Below are 25,882 nucleotides of genomic sequence, written 5' to 3' on the forward strand. Positions count from 1 at the left end.
GTAATGGATCAGCAAGTCTCGGACGAATACGTCCAAAGGGAACCTCAGCCCGTACTGAAGCTGTCTTGTGTACACCCCCACATACCCCGGGGGTGGACGATGGATTCTATCGGATGCCGCGGGCATTCGGCACCAATACCCATCAGCTTCAAAAATGTCGTAATGCAACTCAATTTGCTCGGCAAACCGATATTGTTCGGCATTCTCCACCCACCATGAGTAGGGGCGGTTCTTTATCATGGTCGAAGCTACTTCGGCATTCTCCCACTCTGAAAACCCGGGGAGGATATCCCAAAGGACAGCGGGAACTTCATCGTCCCGTCCAGAAGCGCTCGACCCCTCCGTTCTCTGAGGAGGAGCCGAGGAAATTGGAGTCGCCCTAATCCCTTCAGCAGGGTCAGACTCTGGCCTTTGTCCATTCCAGGTCCCAATCCTGTTCCTAGGATCGGGAATTGGCCTTGCTCTTCTTGGAGCACGGGCTCTACCTCTAACTCCTCTTGCCATTGATTATTTCGAAGAAAAAAGTCGAAAAAAAAGGGAAGGAGTTCGAATTCGAAGAAAAATAAACTGAAATCAAAAGAATTTACCTTAATCTGAAGCGAAAGTTGCCGATTTAAGAGTTCGTAGTGGCAAGTCTCAGTTTCTAAGCTTAATGCTCGGGGAATTTGCGAAGTTTTGATGCGGGTTCTTGGTTTCTCTCGAGAATTCTGGGTTTGTGTTGGTGAATAAGTGAGGAGAGATGACGCGCCTCTGTTTATATCTCCAGGAATGGGATACGAGGAGTCCGCGTTTCAATTTCTCTTAAATACCCCACTAAGTAACCGTTAAGCACACGATCTTGCGATTAAACTGCCCATTATCCGTCCAACTTCCACCATCATCCGCCTTAACCGTTGTTATCTCATTAATTACGGTTTAAATTCAAATTTTTGGATTAATTAAATCATTTACTTCCCTCCTTTTCTGAATTAAATCAAACCCGACCCGTCATCCTTCCAAATCGGGTCTGGGGGGCAAGTTGTTTGGGTCCAATTTAGTCCAATTGGGCCTAGGCATTAAATGATCCAATTAAAAGCCCAAGGTCAAGGTTCAACTCTCCAATTGTGCTAAAGTCAAAGGTCAGCCCTCAAAGCAAGCCAATTGGGCTAAGGCCCAACCTCTCCATGTATGAAGAGGTATAAAAGCCATCAATATTCATACATTCACATTGATTCATTGATTGATACATTCTCATATATTCTCATATATTCAAGCAAAGCCTCAAGCAACTAATTCTCTTGCATAGTGTTCTCTTTCTACACATTGTACTGACTTTAGCATCGGAGGGGCCTTCCTCGGCAACACCCCCGAGGCTAGTTTACGTGTGTTTACTGTGCAGGAAACCTTCGGCCCAACATAACTTGGACCGAATCCAGTCTTCTCCGTTTCAGCGGACCTTCGGCAAGGTCCCATTGTTTTCACCCGAAACAATATGCATGTTTGTTTTTCATCATACCTATTATGCACCCAATAAGAATGAGTAGAAACAATAGAATACAATTACGCAAATGAAAATCATGTTGTTATGATTCATCTTCATTTTTAGGTTTTGGAAGCTTATACAAAGAAGGAATTAACATATTTTTGGGATAAAGAGTGAAAATAATAGCAAGTGAAGTGTGTATGTATTTTAGAAAGAAACTTTTAAAAAAATATATATTAATAATAACAAGATCTCATCATAATATTTTCACTTGCATAGATTCACATTCTACGTGATATCACTATTAGGCACCATATATTGCAGAATTATATGATTAGATGGATCGTCCATGGTTTATAGAGGATATAAGAAGGCAAACCATATTTAATGAAAATGTGTTTGATGTCAAAATGTTGGCAAAAACTAAACTCAATTTAAATTTCTTCCTGATATTTTACAATTATTATCTTAATAACATTATATGGTAGAGTTTACAATGGCGTAAACATGGCTACCTTATAGGTATTCGTTGTTGGATTACTTTAAAAATGTCAAATAAAAACTTCTTAAAGTATTAAAGAATTCTATTTTAAAGTTTTAGGTGAAGAAACGGTAAGAAAATGTTGGCTTATAAATTTTCTACTTTTGGCAAGGTACATTATCTTAGAGCCTTATTTACAAAGCTTGTTTTGGATTAAATTGCCAAAACCTCCAAAAGTTCTTTTGGCAAGGTACATTATCTTAGAGGCTTATTTACAAAGCTTGTTTTGGATTGAATTGCCAAAACCTCAAGGTTTCCCTATTTATAGATGTCCAAAAGGCATCTAGATTGTTCCCCACATAGTGGAGAATGTACCTAGCCAAAATCAACTAATCTAGAAAATGATACATGTGTTATACATGAACTTTCCCATTTACAAAGTGGTGCATTTATGAAGAGTTCCAAGGTCTTTAGCGCCATTTGACCATTGGAAACTAGAATTCATCTCCTTTTTTTTTTTTTTTTGGTATTTTCGAAATCCCACTCTCTTGTGAGCTTCTTTGTTTTCCCTGTTTTGTGCACCTGCACTTGTCAAGCCAAGTATTTTGCTAATTTAAAAGAAGTGAGTTAGGCACATTTACATTTTAAACTAATTTACGCCTTTTATTAAAATTTAAAACTGGTTTTAATAATCCCAACTTTGGGCGATTTTCTTTTAATAATCTCAACTTTAGGGTGTGTTTTCTTCTATCAAACCAAACCGGTCAACAGTTGGTCACCATTATACTAGATTTCATAGACAAGTATCATCATGTGATTGGTCTAAAAAACCAAAAATTTACCAAAATAAAGAAAAAAAAAATTAAGAATGGCAGCCACCCCAATCCTAGCCACGTCGCCGACAATGAGAAGTTCTTGAATAAGAATGGTAGGAAAAGACACTGTAACATCAAAACAATATAATAGAAAATGTGGGCCAATTTTCTAATGTATATGAACGCTATAACGTATTAAAAAGTGTGGGCTTATAAGCAAATTTTGCCTCGCATGTGGTGCAATCGAAAATGGTGATGCCCCCAAGATTTAATACAGTGAACCCTCTTAATGTGCACTCAAAAAGAGGAATTAAGAACTCACAATATGGTCAGAACGGATTAGAGGATAACTAACTTTTGGAGGAAGAAAAAGAAGAATTTATGTGTATGAAAAAATGACTGCACAATTCAACTTTTGAAACAAGCATAACTTTTAATTGAAAGGAGAATATCAAGGAGCAATAAAACCGGGCAAAAATTAAGCAAGCGTTTTAAACGTTTCAGAATTGATTAAAACATGTGATGAGGACTTCGTAATCTAATGGTACGGTCTTATAGAAACTAAACCATCAGTTACGCCATGGCCCAAAAAGATGGGTACACCACATCACAATGCGCACGTCCATAAATCGGCCTGTTGACGATAGCGGTGTGTACGTGGGGATGCCCCCTTCTAGCCCACAACACAAGGGAAAGTTCTTTAAACATCTTAATTTAAAGAAATTTTTTTTAATTACTACCTTAAAAGGGGGGTCTTTAAGAATTACTACCCGTAAAAAAGTTTTTAATTACTACTCCTAAAATTGATTAATTCTAGCAACTACTACTTTTTTTTCCTAATCAGCCTACTTAAACTCTTAATAACATCATTATTCGTCCAAATTGTAGTTAGTGACTTTTAAACCTTAATTAATTAAATAAATCCTTGCACCACCTCCACACCACCATTGCACTACCTCCGGCAACTCCCCATGAAACCTACTCCCCTCTTGGTCCCCCACTACGAAACCTTCCCCTCCCGTTCCCCCACCACGAAATCCACCCATCTCGTTCCCCCACCACGAAACTCACCCCCATCCCATTCCCCCACACAAAACCCACCCCATCCGCTCCCCCACCACGATTTTCAATTCCTCCCGGTCCCCCACCATGATTCTCACCCCCTCCCCATCCCCTTCCCGTTCCCCCACACTGAAACTCACCCCATCACATGGCTGAGTTGTTTTCAGGGGATGGGGGAAGGGGAGGGGCGGTAATCGGGGTTGGGGGAAGGGGAGGGGATGTGATTTGAGGGTTGGGGCAAGGGGAGGAGCGGTAATTGCGATGGGGGAGCAGGATGGGGGTGAATTTTGTGGTGTGAAAATGGGAGGGGGTGGGTTCTGCGGTGGGGGGAGAGGAAGGGGGTGGGTTTCGTGGTGGATGACCAAGAAGGGGGTGGATTTCATGGTAAAGGAGCTGCTGAATGTGGTGCAAGGGTTTATCTAATTAATTAAGGTTTAAAAGCTATTAATTACAATTTGACTAAATAATGTTGTCATTAAGAGCTTAAGTAGGCTGGTTAGGGAAAAAAGGTAGTAGTTGCTAGAATTAATCAATTTTAAGGTAGTAACTCTAATTCGATGACGTATCTATATACGAAATGAATCAACCCCATCAGACGGCAACCCTTTTGGGGGTTTGGAAAAGACTCGGCATTCAAGCGAGCTCGGGAGCTGCATGGTCCTTGGATTTGACTTTCGTTGCTTCTTATGGCTTTAATGAACAAAGACAGCGAACCGTAATTTATTTACAAAGGCCCCTCTTTTTGAGGTAGCAATTGACAAATTTTCCTACTTCAAATCCTTATATTCAAACAAAGAAAAACCAAAATAAGTAATTGTTCATCCAAAAATCTCCAATGTTCATCACTTTTATGATCATCATCTTAAGCTTAATAGCTTCCTCCTACCTAGGGTTAAAAGTAATTTGGATAGAAACTGAACTGAACCGAATAAGCAATTTGGTTTGGGATTTTTTTTATTTTTTTAATTTTTTTTTTATTCGGTTTGGATTGAAAAATTTAGAAATTCAGTTTTTCGGTTTGGATTCGGTTTTAAGCTAGTTTGGATTCGCTTTTGAGCTTCTCAAAACCAAACCAAACTGAATTCTTAGTACTGGGCATATGTTAGACCCCAAAATATACCTTGCCCAAATGAAATAATCTCAATTCTTTTGTCTTATAATCAGAACAAAATCCTAAGGCCCATTTTCCCTTCTTTTCATCCGCCATTTTCAACTCTCTCTCTCTCTCTCTCAACTTTCTCTCTCCTCTCAAATCTCACATCTCAAATCTTCTTTGACTAATGATATTTTTAATTATCAATAAGTATAAATCATAAAAAGTTAATATTTGGAAACTATGGTTAAAGACGATTCTAATAGCTGTTTATGGATGATATTTTACCATACCTACAAAGAACAAATTTTGGTCAAAGCAGCATAATAATAATGTCAAAGTCAAACTGGGGCACTTAAATAAAAATAGAGGGAGTATTCATAGGTGGAATTATAATCTGCGAATTGGCCAAAGATGGGACGATTAGAATCAATTTTTCTTTCATTATTTTGTACTATTTTTTTAGTTGACACTTTTTAGGATTTGTGCTCTTCAACTTGTTTTAGATTCTTATTACTTAATCTTAATAAATTCAGTTCAAATCAGACCAGAACAGAAACATTCAGATCATATCAAATCAAGACTTTTAATTATCATTTACTTATTGCTAAATATCTTTAATTGCTTATTAAAAAATTACGAAAATTAAATATTTGAAAAGTATATGATGAGACGAATCTAACAATATCAAATTTGATAATGTTTTTCTTTATAAATTAGTATGAAAATGTGGTCAAAGTTTAATCAAATTTATTAATCACTTCAGACCAGACCTTATTAATAAATTCAGATCATACCAAATCAGACCTTATTAAAATCAAACCAGATCTTCTTATTTCAGGTGAAGAGAACAAGTACTTACTTTGACAATATTCACAAATTATACTTTGACTAATTTTTGTTATTTATAGCTATGATAAAACAATCATGTGGAATCCTGTTGGATTCATCTAGTGTAAATTTTATAAATATCCACTTTTACTAATTTTATTTATAATGTTAATAATTAGAGATTAAAATTGTTAAAATTGTATGTTGGCAATATGATGAAAGAAAGTGTCAATTAAAAAAACTAAGTAGAATTATTATAAAATGGTTATCACTTTGACAAATGCATGTATTTACAAACCTGGGGTGTCGCTTTGACATACTATCTTTCAAAAAGTTCTATTTCCTCTTGATGTCAATGTTGGGACACAATATTCATATCTTTACCCAACAACAAACACTTTTCATGCAAGTATCTATAGCAAGTGAAACTATTAGATACCCAACCCGACTACCGCCCTAAACTCTCAAGGAATAACATGATTAAAAGTCTACCAAGGTAAATGTGCATCCTCACAACAAGCTAATGATAGTTAACTCTAAGAAAGGTCCCCATACTGCATGGTGATACTGCGGCCAGGGCATCTATTAAGACCCTTCGAGTATCGGTGTTCCTGGTACCATTTACTACATTTTGCAGTTTAGTCTTTCATATACGTCTGTTTTCCTCTACTACTATATGTAGTTTAAGCTGGCTATTTTGATGGCTTACGAAGACCAGGTATCTGCAAGAGAACCAATTAAAGATCAAGTTAAGAAGAAATCATCTGGCCATGAAAAAATATATACACAGTACACCCCAATGATGTAGTAGAAGATACAAAATGCTACTCCATATTTTTGTATTAGCACTCAAACTGAAAAAGAGATTCTGCTGATGGATTACATAATTAAATTGACGCTGTTACCTCATTAGCCTTCGTTCCTACCGACTCCCTCTACCCCATAAATATTTCCCTATATTCCTTTTTGGGTAGTCCTTACAAAATTTTCCCATTTCCATTGGTTAGCATAGTCTCCAAAATTCCACTCTACTTTTTTATTACCCCACACACTAAAAACAAAAATCTACCTACTCACTCAATACAACTTTTTATAAAGTGCAAGTTGAGGATGGGGCAATCTTTAAGGAATGGAAGGAGTATATTATTTTTTACAAATTTGCCCAATCGAACATCATTTGGTTTGATTTCCAAGATAAAATCTATTACGACTTGAGACTATACCTTCAGAACTAACCTTCCTGTTTCACATAACATGTAGCACGTATCTCAAACTATTGTAGTATTACTTTTATTAACCAAAAAAAAAAAAAAAGAAGGAAAAAAAAAGAGATTCTACATTGTGGCCTCTGATTATTGCACTTTCTATATGGTGGAAATATTTTTGGCCATATTCTAAATTGATCCTCTGCTTTTGCATGTATCTCCCAACGTGCCCTTAGAATTGTTATATGGCCAACTTTGGGTGTTATATAGTTAAAATTTAAGTTAAATAAAACACAAGTACTACCTTTCGGGCAAGGGTGGTTGTTTCGAGTGAGTGGGGGTAGTTTTGGGGTGAGATGGGTTGATTTAGGTGGATGGAGGTGGTTTCGAGGTGGGGTTGGGTGGGTAATGGGTGGGTACAGGGGTGAGTAAGATGGGTTTGGGGTGAGTTTGGGTGGTTTTGGGTATGGGTGGGGAATGGGGATGACTACTGGCAGTGGTGGTGGCGCTGGTACGTGCTAGACGAGATGGTTGAAATAATTAGGAGGGTAACTGGTAAGTTAGTCATTTAAGCTAGAGGTTTACCATAAAACACTAAAAGTTAGCCATAAAACAATTATAAAGACACATTGGAGATACATGCAAAAATAGAGGATCACTTAAGAATAAGGCCAAAAAAGTTCCACTGTATAGATGACTAGATGTACAATAATTAGAAACCACCATGTAAAATTTCCCAAAAAATAAAAGAAAAAAAAAAACTAGGTTTCAGATTGAGAAGGGGTTGGAGAATAGATGGTTGAAGGATAAATGGATCTATTTATAAAATTGGTCTTGCCATAAAAAATTCCCTAAAAATTTCAATGGAAGCATATATGCTTTAGATACCAACCTCAATGCCATGGGGGCCTATCCGATTTCTAGATATAAAATTGAGGATGAGTGTTGCAAATTCATCAGGAACATCCTCCTGCAATAACAGTCAACTTGTTAAAAAAAAATTCTCACATGGTAGTCAAATTACATAAACACCATAACATGTATTAGACCTGTATGGCATGCCCCGTGTGTCTGACAACCACCATCTGAAACTTGCCTTGCATTTGACCAATAGTGAGAGTTCTGTAACAGCAGATCAGAATACATTTTCAGTATGTTTATCCGTATAAAGTTCAGAAAATGGAGAAACCAAGTCAGCATACTTCATACAGTTGACCAAATTTATAAAATAGAAAACCTGCTTTCAAATTAATTCTTAAGAAGGTATAATGAAGTATGCAATTCCTTTGACCCAACCAATAAAAAAGTACTCCACTACAATCTACAAATAATAAATGGTTCATAAATCAAACTTATGCCAAAATATATAATTTCGAAAGCCAGATTTTGCTCAAGATTTACTGGCTCTAAGAATTACTCACTCCATCTCATTGTAAGTGCTACATTTCCCAATATAACAAATTATCCCTATATATAATTACACATACCCACACATCTAACACACCAAACTACACAATTCCTCCCTCTCTTACTAATTAACAATAAGATATTTCATAATAAAGGTCCGTTTGTACACTCCATATGTCTTTGTGCCTAAAATATTAATGCCAAACCCATTTGTGGCAGTTAATAGGGACAGAGTATATATAAATATGACACTGCCTAATTTTAAAAATAGAACACTTGGCCTGTTAGCCTCAAATTTAATTTTGTCTAGTTGACACGGTAAGGGGGGTAAGATGAACACAGCATTACACCTACAACAGCAGAGAGACTTGACCCTTGATATACAACAAAAGAAACATATATAATAAACCATTAAAATACATTTCATTATAATCCAAAAGCTAACAGATCACATAATTATATTGCCATTTAACAAAGGGCACTTCACAAGAACCTAAAAACTGAGAATTATGGTGCAACAAAATGAAAGTTGACATGCATATAAGATATGATCACCCAATTAAAATATTATGAGTGAATCTGAAATCGTTCAACATATTAAAGTTCAGCTAAACCTGTCAAGTCTATCAGTTCCTGCCAACAACAGGAGCTTTGGAACAGGAGATGACAAAAACTTTTCTGAAAGGCCTTCATACCTGCAATAGGAAAAGGACCAACAAATTCACTCTTTACTTACGAAATATAATATTATAACACAAACTATCCTGACATATCATCAATAATCTCAGACTAATATCTAAAACTTAGGGGAAAGGAATCACTATATTCTTATAAATCAAATGTGAAGTGGAAAGCAAGAAACCTAAAAACGTGTCAGCCACTAATAATTGGCTTAAACTAGGTCTAGAAAACCTTGATTTGACACTATGACACAACAAAAAGAAGTCGCTCAATGACTTGCAGTACAAAATCCATTCAATTTAATGACTTATAAGAATCTTGAGTTTTATGGCACAAGAAATAGACCTTAAACCAAGTTAATTAAGAGCTACAAGCAATTTGGTATTGCAATACATTAAAGAGAAGTCAAAACTTGACTTATCACAACAAACAATTAGACACTGACTAAGTGACCAGCACACAAAGTCATAAACATACTTCCTCAGTTCTTGATAAACATACATCCTCAGTTATTTATTAACTTGATCTGTATTATTTTTTGGAAAGTTTCTTTTTACTTGACCTGTTTCCTTTTTAGGCAAATTTAACCTAATAGTTTTACTTATTTACCCTCACCTTTTCAACATAAATTAACATCTTACCCTTCCTCAATTTCTCCACGGCAGCCACCTTCTCCACCACAGCACCACCCATACCTCTCCTCTTCACAGGCACAAGCTTCCACCCTCCACTCCTCACTCTCCACCTTATAGGTTACTTCGTCAATGTTACAAGGGTTACTCGGTCAGTGTATTAGAGGTTACTGGATTAGTACTACAGGAGTTACTCAGTCAGTGTTATAGGGGTTACTTTGTTCTTTTACAAGAGGCCACATGGTGTCGGCAGCCGCACACAAAACGTATTATAAAACTTTAAATATCCCATGATGTGATATTTGTAAATTTTACTTCTGAGTGAAAAGGTAGCAGTCTCCTTATATTCTTATATAATTATGTTTATGCCCAGCAGAAAAGCACCAATAGGTCATAATTACCTTATAGCATCAATAGCTAGCTATAAAATAATCGCTTTGCAATTGGTGACAGATAGTGGGATGGGCAAGGTATAGTACAGAAAGGTGGCTGTCTGTGGCCACAGTTGGCTGTGTCTTGCTAATGCATTTTAGAATCTAGAGCCAAGCATAGCCTTCACAAAAGGTTGAAGGCTTATAGCATACGATGAAACTTTAATTCGCCAAATTTTTTGTAGTTAGAATGCACCATTGTAGACATTCAATGGATTTGGAAAGTTCTTGTATCTCTATTGCATGTTCTTCATCACTTTTCTCATTATAATCAAAAAATTTTAATCAAACCAGAAACGAGAATATGAATAAACATAATCCACATGATCACATCCACAGGTTTATTTACCATTACAAACACCGCAAATATTGATATAGTGGGGAATCCAAAGTTCTATAATACAGGAATTATTGTTATATGTCAGGCAGTTCTCTAATTTCCTAAATTAAGCTTTTTCTTTTTTTTTTTTTTTTTTTTTTTTTATTAATTACTTCCTCCAATATTTTATGATCTCAACATTTATCCTTGACACATGGTCTAAGGAGGAAATAGTCAAGCTAAACAAATAACTTTAAAATCAGTGAGGAGAGAGTTGGGTTAATATGGTTTTAAATGAATTTAATTAAGTTGCCGTTTCACCTTTTCTATCATCCTATATGATTTTTTTTTTTTTTTTTTTTTTTTTTTTTTTTGCCTCAATTAGCCAGCTGAATAGAGCCATGACGGTTAAATCCCATGCAACCATCCTAGAATTTGCGTTTCCAACTAGATGTCACCAACAGTTTTGAAGAGATTTATATCCTGACAAAATCTCTGATGTGCGACAGGGTAGAGCTGGAAGGATACATATCTTTTCTAATTTTTTATAATGAAAAAAGAATTTATAATTGAAAATGGGTCTAAGTTATCTAGTTTTAGGATTAGTAGAGAAAGCAATCGTAAAAGGATTTGCCAAGAGTTTTCAAATTTCATGGAGACAAACATCACCAAATCGAAACCATTTTTCACTTAAAATAAACCACTTAATGGTTGGAGTAAAGTATATAGAGATTAACTAGCTAACTTACTACCTGATTACATGAAAGGCAGGTGAATTACCAAACTTATGAAGTAGCTACTTTTTTCCCTTTTATTAAGAAACAGTAAATAAAAATATAAAAAATGTGAATGAAGAATGAGTTTACAAAGCAGGAAGAGCTGTCCTCAGTTAAAAGCAAACACCACATCAATATTAAATACTTGCTCTGTTCCCCTAATATTGCAACATGGGGGACACGGAATTTGACAGAGAGTGAGAGAGGGGGGATCCATATTATGAGGAGAGAGATAGAGAGAAAGCAGTGCATAAATGATAATGTTGCAATATTTGTGACCTAAAATAGTAATTGTTGCAATATTAGGGGAACGGAGGAACGGAAGAAGTATTACTTAATCACAAAATTGAATAACTCTTACAAACCCCAGTAACTCTATCTCAAAATGAGGCTAGAAGAAACTCTATGCCAAAGCTGATTATATGAAAGGGAGGCCTCAAGAAGAGATAGGAATTCTGCTGTAATCAAATACAATACCAAATCCCCATAAAGTAAAGCACCCTAACAGCTTCTCCTGACCACTGAAAAGGCCAAAACCCCCTAAAGCTCATATGCAACAACTCATTAAAAAGGAGAAGACCTGTAAAGCCCATGACTCCCTACACAAGACAAACAGCTTTCTACAAAGTTGATAAGCCATTAGACAATGAGGAAAGGCATACATGCAAGATTCACAGTTAACACAGCAAAGCCAACAAGATTGCCAATCTTGGACTCTATCTTTGGACCATACCATTAAAATCCTACCCAAAACTAGCATCCATATGAAAGCTTACACCTTAAGATTGTTATGAAGGAAATAATTTTTTAAGAAATTGATTTTCTCATTTTCTATTGTTTGGTTCATAAAGGGTGAGCCAGACCAGTTAATATCCTATATTAACAAACTATGTTAATATCAAAAATAAAAAAAAAAACATATTTCTTTCATCTTCTTCCTTTAAACTCACGCACAGTAGACAAATTTCTTCAAAAAAAAATGGCACAAAGCACAATACACTTGCTTCTTTTAACTCCATCAACACCACCAACAACCCCTTCTTCCATGAACGCCGACATGACGCCCGACGGTGGCTTCGCCGCCAAATTTAAAGAAAACCCTAAGAAAAAATACACAAATTAAGGGAATGGTTAACCCAAAATGGTAGGTATTGTCGAGGGTACCTGGGCTTTAACAATGGAGCATCTATTAGAGCTTGAAGAAAGCTTCGATACGATGGGGTTTGAAAAAAATTGAAGAAGGTAAAGACCATTTAATTTAACTATAAAATTGCTCATATCATGATTCTTTCGGTGGTTCATTGTGATAAGCGGCGATTGTAGTGGTGGTGAAGAAGCGGTCATTGAACTCCATTGTTGAAGCAGATCTCCATGGTTGAAGGCTTGAAGCTCTAATGTTGTTGAATTTACAGTCTTGTCCATAAATAACTAATGAAAATGACTTTTATACCCCTATATTAACAACTTTTGTTTATATAGGATATTAACTTGTATTTTCTCATAAAGGGTGCAGAAAATAATTTTCCCGAAGGTGGAAAATAGATTTCAGGAGTAGAAAATATATTCCTTTTGAAAGAAAGGAATGCCACATTTTCTTCCGTACAACCCTACTTCTAATATCCCTTTCCTCTCCTCTAATCAATTTTCTCCCTTTTACTTCCATTTTCCTCTTCCTCTTCCTCAATAGTTTTTCTAGTAAGGATTCAATCAAAAAAATTATTTTTACAATAGTGTTTTCCATCGAAAATTGTTTTCTATGGAAAATGTTTTCCATCGAAAATTGTTTTCTATGGAAAATAATTTTCCTAGATATGATTTCCATCATACAAATGAAGCCCAAGAGGTATCTTAGTCTTTCAAGGAAATTGGCTGAAGCAAAAAAAATGGTTATGGGGATGGCAAGATTAAGCAGCCATGAGAAGGCTCACAAGAAATTATAAGTCCCGAAGAATCAATTTGTTTAGCAGAATACCTCACTGATATGTTCCCTATTTGTACAAAAATATATACTTCCTCCATCCCAAAGAAATTGTCCTCACTGATAAAACGTGTGCCTAACACAGCTGCAAATCAGTCTTAATTAACTTCAAGCAGTAATTTTTCATTTCTGCACTGGGTCATTAATTTCACTTATTCAAAGTACAGATATGTGTCAGAAGTCTACAGTCACTTGGGGACCTGGAAAATGAGGTATTTGGAGAACAACGATTATGCAAATCGAGTTTTTCCCATCCCAATATCCATAGAGATAGCTAAATTATCATTGGAGGTTATTGAATTGAAACATATAGAATAAGCATAATGCATTGTGCTGCAGACATGGAAGCTAGCACACTTCTCCACAAAAATAAGACAAGCACACAGCACATGAACTATGAAATGAGTATCATCTTATTCTCTAATATTGACAAGCCTACGCTCATCCATACATGCATATTAAGAACAAACATAATAATTGCATACCAGCCTCTCCAATACTGTTCTGTTTCTTCCAGACAAGCTCGGTGCACATAACTGCATACAAGTATCAGACCAGTTAGTAGGCCTGGAGTAAAATATAGAAAATAATAAGTTAATAAGAGCTATAGGAATATTATAACATGTAGCATATACACTCTCTCTGCTCTTTCTCTTTCCTTGACTTATCCTGTATTTCTGGATTGCAGGACTCCATTAAATCATGGAAATTCAAGATCCATGTCATTCGTATAAAGGACAAAGCCTTCAATCACAAAATTATTCAGTTCAGCAGTGAATTTCCATGAAAGGTTTTGTAAGACAATTATCTTACATATCTCAATATAATATAGCCTTTTAAATAGAGTTAAAGAAAGAAAAAGGGGTAACAAATTGGAAAATGCTACTTCATATTATAGAGAGAAGAGGTAAGTCTACTTTGTCAATTATAACATGCCGGGTCTGTTTTTAATCCCCAAAATCCCCCACCTTTTCTCGAGTCTATAGCAGGGTTGGGTTGACACTAATGCAGCAGGGCTAAGTGGTGAGTTTAGGGATCATAGGACTCTAATGGTTGTAGTCATGGTAAGTATACAACAAAGCCTTCGTCCAAAAACGATTTAGGGTCGGCTACCATGAATCGTCATGGTAAACATATTAACTTAAATGAAAGAAGCTTCAGTACTCAAATCATCACTTATCTTACGTCAATAATGGGCAATTAAGGAAACGACTTTCATCCAGCATGCATCCGTCAATATTTTAACTGGATTCATCGTACAGCATTATGCATGAAAACAAACACTGTCTTCGAGACAAATTCACCAACCAAGAAACAGATATACATACACAACACTAAAGTAGACTTTCACACTTGCTTTTTATTTTTTGTATTTATCCATTAACCCCAACTCTTTCTTTTCCTTTCAATTTACAATCAAGAAATTGAAACTGCAGAAAGTAGAAGTTAAACTACATCAAGAAAACAATATGGAAATTTCCAGTTGCCTTAGCCCCATATAGAAGCTAAGAATGTCATCAAATCACTATTCCACAGTTGATCATGCGAGACCCAAGCAACTTCTCTTTCTTCCCACTGAATCCTGCAAAGAATTGATACAGGACAATGGGAGAGCCATCCCCCAAAGCTAGCTCAAGAGGAGGAGAGCTCATTGTCCTATATAAACCCCACATTAATCCCCCATATGACCAATGTGGGACTCAAGTCCCATACCTTGCAATGGATCATTAAATCCGCAATCAAGAGCCACCTTCATGTGGCCTCAACGAGAGGATCGTAACAAGAATCTCTATAACCCCTGTAACTTCAAAGGCCAGAGCCAAGCCTCTACACAAACCTCAAAGAGACATCTCCAAAGGTAATGAATGATATCACAGTGAAGAAAACATGTGAATAGGATTCACTATTAGCCCAATAAAGCAAGCAAACGTCAAGTGAGATAACCATCCTCGGCCTTTGCTTTTAAAGCATTCAACCCATTCCTAATAACAGCATACCATTATCACAGCTACATACAAATACTAGGACTATACAAAAAGATTTAAGATATTCTCTTTTATTTAATCCTCCAACAACCACATAACAGCCACATACCTATGCTGTACAAATTATTAATTACAGCATCTTTAATATTGTGTATATCTGTCTTTCCCTGATCCAAGGACATGCAATCATATTTTCGATTGAAAGAAAAGGGAACAACGGGAAGAAACCTATTAATTATTTGGAAAAGGGTTAGTGTTCTCTATCATACTTACCATTGCTTTGACTCATCATACTTAAATGTGGCAGGAATTGACACACGGGCAGAATCAATATTTCTTAAAGATCCACCTCTAACACTCCATTCAATCTGTATAACATAGAGCAAAACAGAAGATAAACACTTAGAAGCAGGATCAGACATAAATGGTAACAAAATTCAATCATGACACTGCTATGGCTTAGAGGATTTGTACTTAATAATTGATTTTAGGTGTCTCTCAAATATATATCTTGAATCAAAAAAGTAATACAGAGAAATAAAAGAGGTCTTTAATGGGATGTGTGCAGTAAAAGAAACTTTATAAGGACAAACAGAAAAGCTACCCAGGTGATATAAATTTATAAGGACCATAAGCTGTACAAAACTTCAATGCGAGTTTGTGATCTGTGATTTCCTTTAATTGTTCTGACAGGCAGCATTTGTACTGATGGCTTTACTAGCTAGCTTAAACCAGTGTTCCACAATGCTCTTCAATCATGGATACCATATGTTTCTTTTAAATGATTTCATTTAGCAGCACAAGTATCCCAAGTTCCTAACTTTTGGACCTTTCCTCCTCTAGGTCAGGATTTTCAGTATTATGATCCCCATTACTGATATACACTACCTTCAGCTATCCATTGTCTTTAACATACCCGCATCCTACACTCATAGGGTGGAATCCGATCTGATATTCTGATTGACCCGATCCATGATCCAGTCGATTTGATCCAAAATTTTGGATATTCGATCCAGTTTTTTACGTTTTAGATATTATGATCAGGTATCCAGAAATTTTTGGATTGGATTCGGATCAGCTTTTGAAATTTTCGAATATTTGAAATATCTGGTTTTTAATTTTTTCTTGATAGATAATTTTTTCCTAATTTAAAATATTAAACCACCACCTATTAAAAATCTCAGATATCTGGAGGAAAAAAAAAAAAAAAACACAGATATCCGAATTGATTTTTTAATGTTCGGATATGGTGGATCAAATATCCGGTTTTTTTTCGGATCAAGATTCGGATTGGATTTCTCTCGGTCCAAAATTTTCGGATATACAATTTTTCATATCGGACTGGATATCTGGTTTGGCCACTGTCACTCAACAAACCCGCCAAAATACCTAGCACTTCAATCTTCATCAAGGCACCAAAATCATTGTTACTCAAGCGCGCCAAAATTTTGGAACTAGGGTATGGTGCCTGAATGTAATCCAGGTATTTTACCAATTTTGAAGGATAACATACATGACATGGGTGCAACATGGATATGAAAGGTAGGAAAGATAAAAGGAAATTATGTTATATACATTTGTAAACGGACTGAAGATCACAATTATAACATAAACTATTAGACAAGTCAACCTGGAATGAAAAGAAAAAAAAAACTTTAAAAAATAGGAATGTATATCATCAATGCTGTATCACCAAACCTGTTTCCATTATTAGGCCAGTGTCCCATACCCATAATTTTGAGCCTTAACGTGTTTGACACTTGGATATCCAACATTAGTATTGTATTACCCTTCACCAAGTAGCATAGAGTATTATGATACATTTTTTAAAAAATTTTTATTTTGTAATTCTGCAATTATTCATGACCAGTCTGCTTTTCTATGGAGTACATTGTCCGGTGTACAAAAGAAGATTGCTTTTCTATGAGTCATGGTTCAACAGGTAGATCTAAGATTATCAAGATAATCAGGCTCATCATCTTGTATTGGATTTGTATAAGCAATAATATGTTTAGAATCTTCAGTACATCAAATAGTTGGATTGGCAAAAAGACAAACCATCCATGACTTAAGGTTGTCTAGCAAGCTCAAAAAAAGCAGGGTGAAATTTTTTCTTTGTATGAAATTAACTTTAACTCCATTAATTTCTAACCCTTCTAAATCAATCAGTAATTAAAAATGTTTTTTTATAAAATCACCAACTGTCACCATTCTACTCTCCATTATACTTTCCTGCGTTTTCTTTTAAATACAACACACCATGGCACACACTTGGTAAACAGATAAATTATTCAAAATAATTTATACATGTGGTACCTATCCCTTCTCTAATCTTGGTGTTCAAATTATTTTGTTAAAGTCGCTCGTTTATCTACACTAATCAATTCCTAATAAGCGTGTCAAAAAGATGAGTTGCCTTTAAACGAAAACAAAGGAAGTACAAGAGAGGTACAGCCTTACGGACAAAGACCATAAAGCTACAAAGAAAGTATTAAAGCTAGAGACGGATACAAAAATCCGTTCAAGCTAATGAGTCATAGATGATCACATTACAACAGTTACCATGCTTTGTTTCTGCAAAGGACTTCAGCCATATCTCTTTTTCTATTCTTCTCTACCTTATTTTTGTACCACACATTAATCACCTTTTTCATTCAGTGTAAGGTACAATAAGAATGCTAACAGAAAAGGAATTCAATAAGGAAAAAGAAGGTTCATTTCACATTCACTAATAATAGTTCACTTCAGTGGATCATGAAAGTTTGATATTATTATCTGATATCAGGAAAATAATTTAAGGCAGAACGGCGGCATCTTAAATTATAAAATGTAGATCCTCTGACAAGAGAAATCTACTTACAGCTTTTTCCACGCTTGCAAAATGCTTTGGTCTGCTTGATAGAATTTTTCGCATGTGGACCAATGAAGCCAAGGCTGTTCCCTGAAATTTTCATGATTATAGGCTGGATAAAAATACATATCCAGGAACAATACCAAAAGTATACAGTATATATATGTCAAACCTCAACAACATCCACAACAATAAGTCCAGCCAAGCTACGTAATGTTTTCTTTGCAGCAACATGCACAGCAACAGAACCTCCCATGCTGTCATGACATCAATAATCATATTATGACTATATCAAACAAATGCGTATGTACCAAGAAAAGCTAGTAACAAGCATATTTAGCTTCGTGAACAAATATATATATATATATATATATATATATATATATACATGTGTGTGTGTGTGTGTATGCTTTCCGTGTCATTAATGGCATTTTCGTAATATTTCAATTTTACAAAGTGATTTCCAGTTTCATTTCTAAAAAGTAAATGAAAAGTTAGTAAAAGTAAATGAAATCAGTCATAAAGTAAATGAAATTGCCTTAAAAGTTAAAAAACTGGAAAAAAGTTTGAAAAGCCGCGAAATTACGAAAATGCCATTAATGAATGCGGGTGAAACGTGAGCCGTTCGATGTAGCACGATTAAAGGCTGAGATTGGTTCCAAGTTCCTATTATTCACCTTGGTTCTCACATGATCTCAATTCTATATATATATATATAGATATATATATATATATATATATATATATATATAGAGAGAGAGAGAGAGAGAGAGAGTTAGGTTCATGTGAGAAGTGCTCTTATTGTGAGAAGGGTGAGAAGCAATTACAACCCTTAGATTTGTCAAATCCAATTGTTGATATTTAACCCACTTCATTAATGGCATAACTGGTAATTTTCACCAACTTTACTTGAGAAACAAAAATGCTATTCATTGATCACTCCAATGAAGAAACAAGCCACTGCCCCAATCCCCCTTACTTCTTCTCTCTCTTCTGACCAGCAACAACGCCGGAAGTAACCAGTTCGCAACCATCGTCTCTGCTACCTCACAACTGTGCTCTGCCTTTGTTCAGTTTTTGGCCTCCAATCTACTCCTTAAATCTCTTCCCCAACTTCTCACTCCTCTAATATTCCCCAATTCATATCATCCTAAAACCAAATTCTACCCAGATTTATTCATCAATAAACCCTTTTTCTGTGTAGAAATTAATCTCTTTTCTAGATTGATTGAAAATGATGTAAATTGATGGCGATGAAGCCAATTTGCGGTAATTTGGAGCGGGAACAATGGTGGATAACGTTAATAATGGAGAATGTGAATTCTATTATTGACATGTTCAATATGCTTGATCGTACCCAGAATACCAATGTACCTTTAGTGTAATACTAATGTACCTTTAATGTATTCACAATGTATTTGTAATGTGTTTCTAATGTATTTGAGAATCTCATTTTCCACTTTGAATATAATTCTCACCATATGTTTGAGAGTAGGTGAATGTGGTGATGATGAGATAGATTTTAGGCCTGAATATTGAAAGATAAATGAGAAACACAGATTGCAAGATTTGTGGTCATTAAGGTGATTTTTTTTCATTTTACAGCAAGATTACAAAGTTTTAGTTATTTTCAAATTTGATTGTTGAATTTGAGTTGAGTGGCGAACGAGATCAAATGGGTTTATGTTTCGGTAATAGTGATTGAGGGGATCAGTGTATCTATAGTTAAAATTTATACTCCATGTCAATTTTTAAAGGCAGAAAATTGATGTATTTGCAATGTATTTTAACTGTACCTATAAAGTACATGTAATATGTTTGAAGTATATTTTCAATGTATTTGTATTTCTCACACTTCTCACCCTAAGTCCTTCTCACCGGACCCTACCCTATATATATATATAAATATAGGGTGAAGTTCCTGTGACAACCATCTTAATATGAGAATCGTGAGAACCACATAAGGTACATAGTAATAAATAAAAAATTCAAATATTTTTTGTTTTGAAATATTAAGGTACATGTTTTATATATACAATTATATACTTCCTCTTTTTTATTTTTAGGTGAATCACTTTTGTAATTGCGGACTGCTAGGCAATTTTTTGGAGTAGAGAGAGAAAAAATAAAGAGGGCCCATGTGATAGGAGAGAGATAGAGAGAATTTATTAACTAAAAGGGAAAGTGATGCGTCTAAATTGAAACTTTCAATTATAGAATGTGATGCTTTTAATAAAAAAAACGGAGGAAGTACTTATATACATGTCTTAAAAGTACAAGGTTATATCCGAAAAGTACAAGGTATATGCCCTAAACTTATTTTTTTTTAATAAAATATTTCTAGCCGTGAACATTAATTTTTTTTACAAAATTTTAAGGTTCATGTCATATAGCTATAAGGTACATACCCACGAGACATAAGGTACATGTCTTAACATAATAGGGTACAACACATTAAGCAAATAATAATAATAATAATTTTGTAGCCACAACAATTGAGTGCTATGGAAGACTTACAACTTTAACATTATCTACGACAAGAGCTAACATGTTTTAAGGTACGAAAACATTAAAACAAAAAGGTACCCATCTCTATAAGGCTATCAAGTCAACTTTCTAATATCTAGCACCTCCTTGTATCCCTTTTTAGTGGACACGCTTTGACTTTTTGCAACCATCTTTATGAAAACACCCGATAACATTAGAATACTCTTGATATATATTTTTAAACATATTAGGTCTTTTAAACGATTAATAATAAATAACTAAAAATGTAGATGGTCAAAAAATTTGCATTGCCAAGTCCGAAATGGGTTTCGCGCTGCTAGTCCCAAGCCTGGATAAAGGAGGGTTACGGTAGGCCATTGACAACCAATGTAAAACTTTGTCACATCGCTTGACATGAGCCACAATGATGGAGAGTAGTACTCAGATGTGTGACCTCCTGGGAAGTCCTCATGTTGGTTCATGTAGCCGACCCCATTTAAGAAGAAGAAGATTAAAATACACGAGCACCTCTACGTGCTCTATATGAGGGCCTTAAATGACAACGGAAATTCTCTATCAAATTTCTTCTAATGTATCGTGAATCAAAATCCAAAAACATTTAGCTCCTCCATTAAATCCACGTAAGCTTGATGCTTTAAACTTGATAGAATGCTTACTCCGTGAACGAAAGGTGGGATCTATAAGGATTAGTGAGGTATTTGCAAATCTGTACTATAGGAGGCATGAGTTAGAAACTTTATTTTATATTTTAAGTTTTAGAATTAGGATCCTAGAATCTTGGTATGAAAATCTAGTGAGGAGAGATGGACATTCTATTTTAAGAGGAAAAAATCACAATAGAGAGGTTAAAGTAGGAGAATGGTTCATGGAAAGTCAATGAATGCATTAAGGAAGAAATTTGAGGAAGAGAGTGACAAATAGGCTCATGTAAGTCTCATGAGGGGGAGGGGGCAGTAGCAAAGCCAATTAAGGACAAGGGGGGACAGCTCCTTGAATTAATACATTTATCTTGGTTTTGTTCCTCATTTTGGTAGTAAAAAAGTGCTAATCACCTTGCAAAGAGTAAGGGTTATAAAACAAGAATTGGTTTCTCCAGGCAAGCTGATATTTCTTTTCATCTCGGGTAAATCTCTTCTCTGTTATGATCCTGACTTATGAACCTTATGGCTACGTTAATCTACTTGATTGTTGATTAATTCTTCAAGCCAAACATTTAAAATAAAGTATCAGGAAACCTATTGGTAGGTCTTGCGCAGCAATTTTTCCTTAATTCATATAGACAAATATATGCAAACTAAGCCAACAAAAGGAAAAACAGAGTACTTAAGGCGAAGAAAATGAATATAAACCAGAGAATGAAGATTAAAGAAGAGAGTTATTTCTTTAGTTCATTTTCAATGAGTGGTGAAACAGGTAATCAAGACATTTGAAAGGCCATGAACTCTGCTAAACAACAAACTTAATAAAATTCTCTGGATATTCTCTCTCTAACCAGCCCCTTTTATTACATTATTATCATCACCATATTCTTTCCTCCTACCATCCTCAATTAACCTCCCCCCGTGTCAGAACCACATCTAGCATACATCACCGAAATTGGAGGTCTGGATGAGGCCATAACAATACTCCACACATGTTTCGGAGCCATAGTAAGTTGATCAACTTGTAGTAAGTACTTTATATATGTACTATGTGATTTGTAAGAACCAGGGACGATACTCCATAGACGCTAATGACCCCGTCCTGATAAAGGGCATAGCAGAATTTAATGCTTAAATCGCTAATTTGACCACCTAGCCTGTTGGCAGCTCTTTATAACAGGCATTTTCAAGGATGTTAGAGTAGGACACCATTTTTTATTGGAAACAGTAGAATTTAATATCCTCTTTGCAATTAATGGAGTTATCTCTCATCCCTCCCCTTTGCTCATAAAAAATCCATCCCTTAAATGAATTCTGACAAAAATATATTCTCTGTGTTCTCTACTCTTCCCTACCCTATTGGAAATAAACATTTGTAGCATGAGCCAAGATTCAATGTCTTAACAAAATGCAATTAGAACCAAGCATTTTCCAGCAGAAATGAATCTTGATACATAGGACAGAGAAGTCAACCACACAATTATAGAAAATACACAATTATAATTTGCATATAAATATTGATAAGAAGTAAAGTTTGCAATCAGGAACAAACCTGTGGCCAATGAGTACGATTGCTGGAGGTGAATCTCCATACATGGTGCTCAAAACAGCCAACACATCCGTGAATAACGTCTACAGATGACAATATGTAACTTATTTCAAGGAAGTTCTGCTACCAGAAAAAATATATCTCATATGCAACAAGTTTATCACCTCAATTGATAAGTCCAAATCATTATCTGTAACTGATTTTCCATGCCCTCTCAAGTCCATTGCCACAACCTGAGCTTTTTCCTTAATCTTACTTGCTGACAATGCAAAGGAAAGCCTGATCAAACGAATATCATAAATTAGATAGGCCAACCTAAAGGAAAGCACCTGTTATAGTATGCGACTTAACAATATTAAAAAAAGGAGAATTTGAAATGCTGGAGAAAGGCATATGTTAAGGGAGATAAAAGATTCCTCCTAATTGCAATTTCTCCCTCTCTCCACATGCTTGGTTTTCATATTAACAAACAGTGAGAAAAACAAAAGATATTCATCCATGTATTTCAGCTAAAGTTACTAGGAATCAATAATTTGCTTCCATAAGTCTATTAATAAATGAGGTGCCAAAAACCAAGAATTCAAGAGAGCAAATGTTAGGCAACATCTGATTTGTTTTAAATGTTAAGAAATGAAATGTAACTAAATTATACTTAATAACTATCCAAAGTTTAACTTGATTTATTTAGAAAATGGCTTAATATTTTATGGACAGACTAAATAAAAAAAAAAATGTACCCTATTATCTTATAAGAATGAAGTATTAAACTCCAAATGAGAATTACATTCATATGTTTCGTTAAAACCAAAGAATAGGAACTATAAGTCTGTAAGAATATAAGAAAAATAATAGAAGCATAAAACAGAAGCAACACATCACAAATTAAAGAAGCAAAATTTCTTGATAAGCATCTTTGCAATAAGAAAAATTCTGAAATTCTAGATACCCAGAATATCCGCCTCCATGCAAACAAAATATAACTGGCCCTTCTGAACCAGCCTTATATACATGAAAGACCTGTTATCAAACAAAAAAAATACGCATAAGTAGAAAAATCTACATCAAAAATGACTAACAGGAAATGAAGTGATTTTATTCAACTCGATAGTTCCAAAGATAAAAAATTAGATATTTCATACATTTTCGGTGTCTGGTATGCAAATATCATCCTCATGATCAAAATAGCTTGTCCAATCCAACGGCGAGTATTTTGGGAAACTACTCCTGCATTAAGAAATAGTATAGATATGTATATCCATTATTTCAGCAGATTGGTGCAAATTATTTGTGTGTTTGAATGAGTGATAACACAATCGAATCAGTAACGCAAAATAGTTATCCGAACATAGACAGCAGAATATGCTAGCGCTTTCTATGCAGACACAGGTATGAGCTCCTAATAACAAACACAACTACGGAGTACAACGGTTTGACAATGTGTGAAAACCATGCCATTACAATAACTTTGCACTCAATTCTAACTAAATATCACTAACACTCGATTTTTTCGCCTAAAACTATCAATGCCTCAAAAATTAATAGTAACCTAAATCATCTAAAGATTCTAAACTAAGCCAATAACATCATCACTAACATTCAAGAATAATACATACAACCATGCTACAAACAAATACCAATTAATCAAGTATAATATAAACACATCAAAATATTATAGAACACCCAAAATAAAAAAAAAATGCAGATATATCAAATCAAAATAATTTCGAAAACAAAGCATTAATACATAAGTATAAAACTCAATATTTACAACAAACTTATGCGAAAAACATTGAGAAATTTGATTAAAGCAACTTCGCATTGAACAATCAAATTAAAACAAAAATTATATTAAACTGTTGAAAATGCATAATCTAATTACAACATGAATACTACGAATTGAATTAGGGAGAAAGAGAGAATTACTGGAGAGGATGGCGAGGAGGAATGTTAGAGAAAGCAGAAGTTGAAGAAGGTGAAGAAGATTGTTGAGGTTGTCCTTCCGATTCCTCCGATAACGGTGTCAGATTACCAGAGGTCTCCATTTTTGTTGATTCTTATTCTTATGATGATCACTCTCTTTCTTGTTTCGTTTGGTTTTTCTTCCTGAGATGGCACAATTTTTTAATGAGAAAGAAGGATTCTCTACTAGACCTATTGAATGCTCGAGTTAGGTGGCAATTGGGTTGTTTAGATCGGATCAATCCAGAAGATATATTGTTGTTCTCATTTTTGTTTGTGATTGTTTTTTGTTTTTTGTTTTTTAATTTTTTTTTCAAACAAAAAATTAGAACCAAAAAACTATATAAAGCAAAAAGAAAAATAAAAAAAGTTGTTTCTACTTTTTAATTGTGAATTTTCAAAATAATAATGATTTTAATAAGTTTGACTAACTTTTGGTTCACCTCCGTTATATGACATATATGATATATTATGTGGTTTGAAAAAAAAAAGAAAAAAAAAAAGAAATTATAGTGAACCAAACAAACCCACTCGATCGAGTTGATTTTGGACACATATCATGTCAAACAGATCATTTTTTATTTTATTCCAAGACAATGGGTAAAATATTCATTATGAGTATTAGCATTTATTTTTGGGTTGGGTCAATTTGGGTTGATTTCGATTGGAAAAATGATTTCAAGTGATTTTGGGTATAATGTGGGTTTCAAGTTGGATAGTTTGGATCGTGTGGGGTCAGTTGTTTCTAGTTTACTATTCTACTAATTATAAGATTAGAAACAATTAAATTAAATCAATTTCAAGTTATGACGGAGTCCTCTCTAATGCAAAGACCCAACCACTAGTGATTTTGTTAGGTTGCATATTCAATTACCATCCTCATTTATTTTGTATACCATTCATACTTTTTATTACCTTATAACTAATATTAATAGTTGTTCAGGTTGAAATATTTAATTGGTAGGTAGAAAATTCAAGTTTTGAAAAGTTACTAAAATATTTAAATCTAGAGAAATAATTTAAATTTGAATGTCATGTTTGATGCGTTAAATTGTAGGAATCTAGAATTATGGCAAGAAAAACAAAAAAAGAAAAACAACTCGCAACAACAAAGTTAGGTCATGTTTGGCAAAAGTAGCAGTAGCGGGTAGCTTTTAGCGATCGGGTAGCGGGTAGCTATTAAGGTAGCGAGTAGCTGTCAATTAGTAGTGGGTAA

The 25,882-nt window shown here is 34.7% G+C and overlaps 1 protein-coding gene across 1 annotated transcript; it reads right to left on the bottom strand.

Annotated features, from left to right (window-relative positions):
* Positions 1-5,970: 5,970 nt before the first annotated feature.
* LOC110696511 (protein phosphatase methylesterase 1-like) lies at positions 5,971-24,995 on the bottom strand. The gene is made up of 13 exons (XM_021873819.1): positions 24,631-24,995; positions 23,847-23,931; positions 23,654-23,724; positions 22,872-22,986; positions 22,711-22,790; positions 18,182-18,266; positions 18,019-18,099; positions 15,432-15,526; positions 13,659-13,709; positions 8,971-9,051; positions 7,999-8,071; positions 7,842-7,919; positions 5,971-6,466 (listed from the first exon to the last, which is right to left on the bottom strand). Exons 1-13 carry the CDS (start codon positions 24,747-24,749, stop codon positions 6,437-6,439), a joined length of 1,044 nt encoding a protein of 347 aa, XP_021729511.1. The 5' UTR covers positions 24,750-24,995; the 3' UTR covers positions 5,971-6,436.
* Positions 24,996-25,882: the final 887 nt, after the last annotated feature.

Source organism: Chenopodium quinoa, unplaced genomic scaffold, assembly GCF_001683475.1.
Source record: "Chenopodium quinoa cultivar QQ74 unplaced genomic scaffold, ASM168347v1, whole genome shotgun sequence".
In the NCBI taxonomy this organism is placed as follows: domain Eukaryota; kingdom Viridiplantae; phylum Streptophyta; class Magnoliopsida; order Caryophyllales; family Amaranthaceae; genus Chenopodium; species Chenopodium quinoa.

What these genes read in the sequence shown, in the direction of transcription:
- LOC110696511 (XM_021873819.1), bottom strand. Translation starts at nt 24,749, where the DNA reads ATGGAGACCTCTGGTAATCTGACACCGTTATCGGAGGAATCGGAAGGA. An exon ending in CATGGAGGCGGATATTCTGG is followed by an intron (nt 22,987 to 23,653) that starts GTATCTAGAATT and finishes TCGTTTGATCAG; the next exon opens with GCTTTCCTTTGCATTGTCAG. An exon ending in GAACAGTATTGGAGAGGCTG is followed by an intron (nt 9,052 to 13,658) that starts GTATGCAATTAT and finishes TTCCTATTGCAG; the next exon opens with GTATGAAGGCCTTTCAGAAA.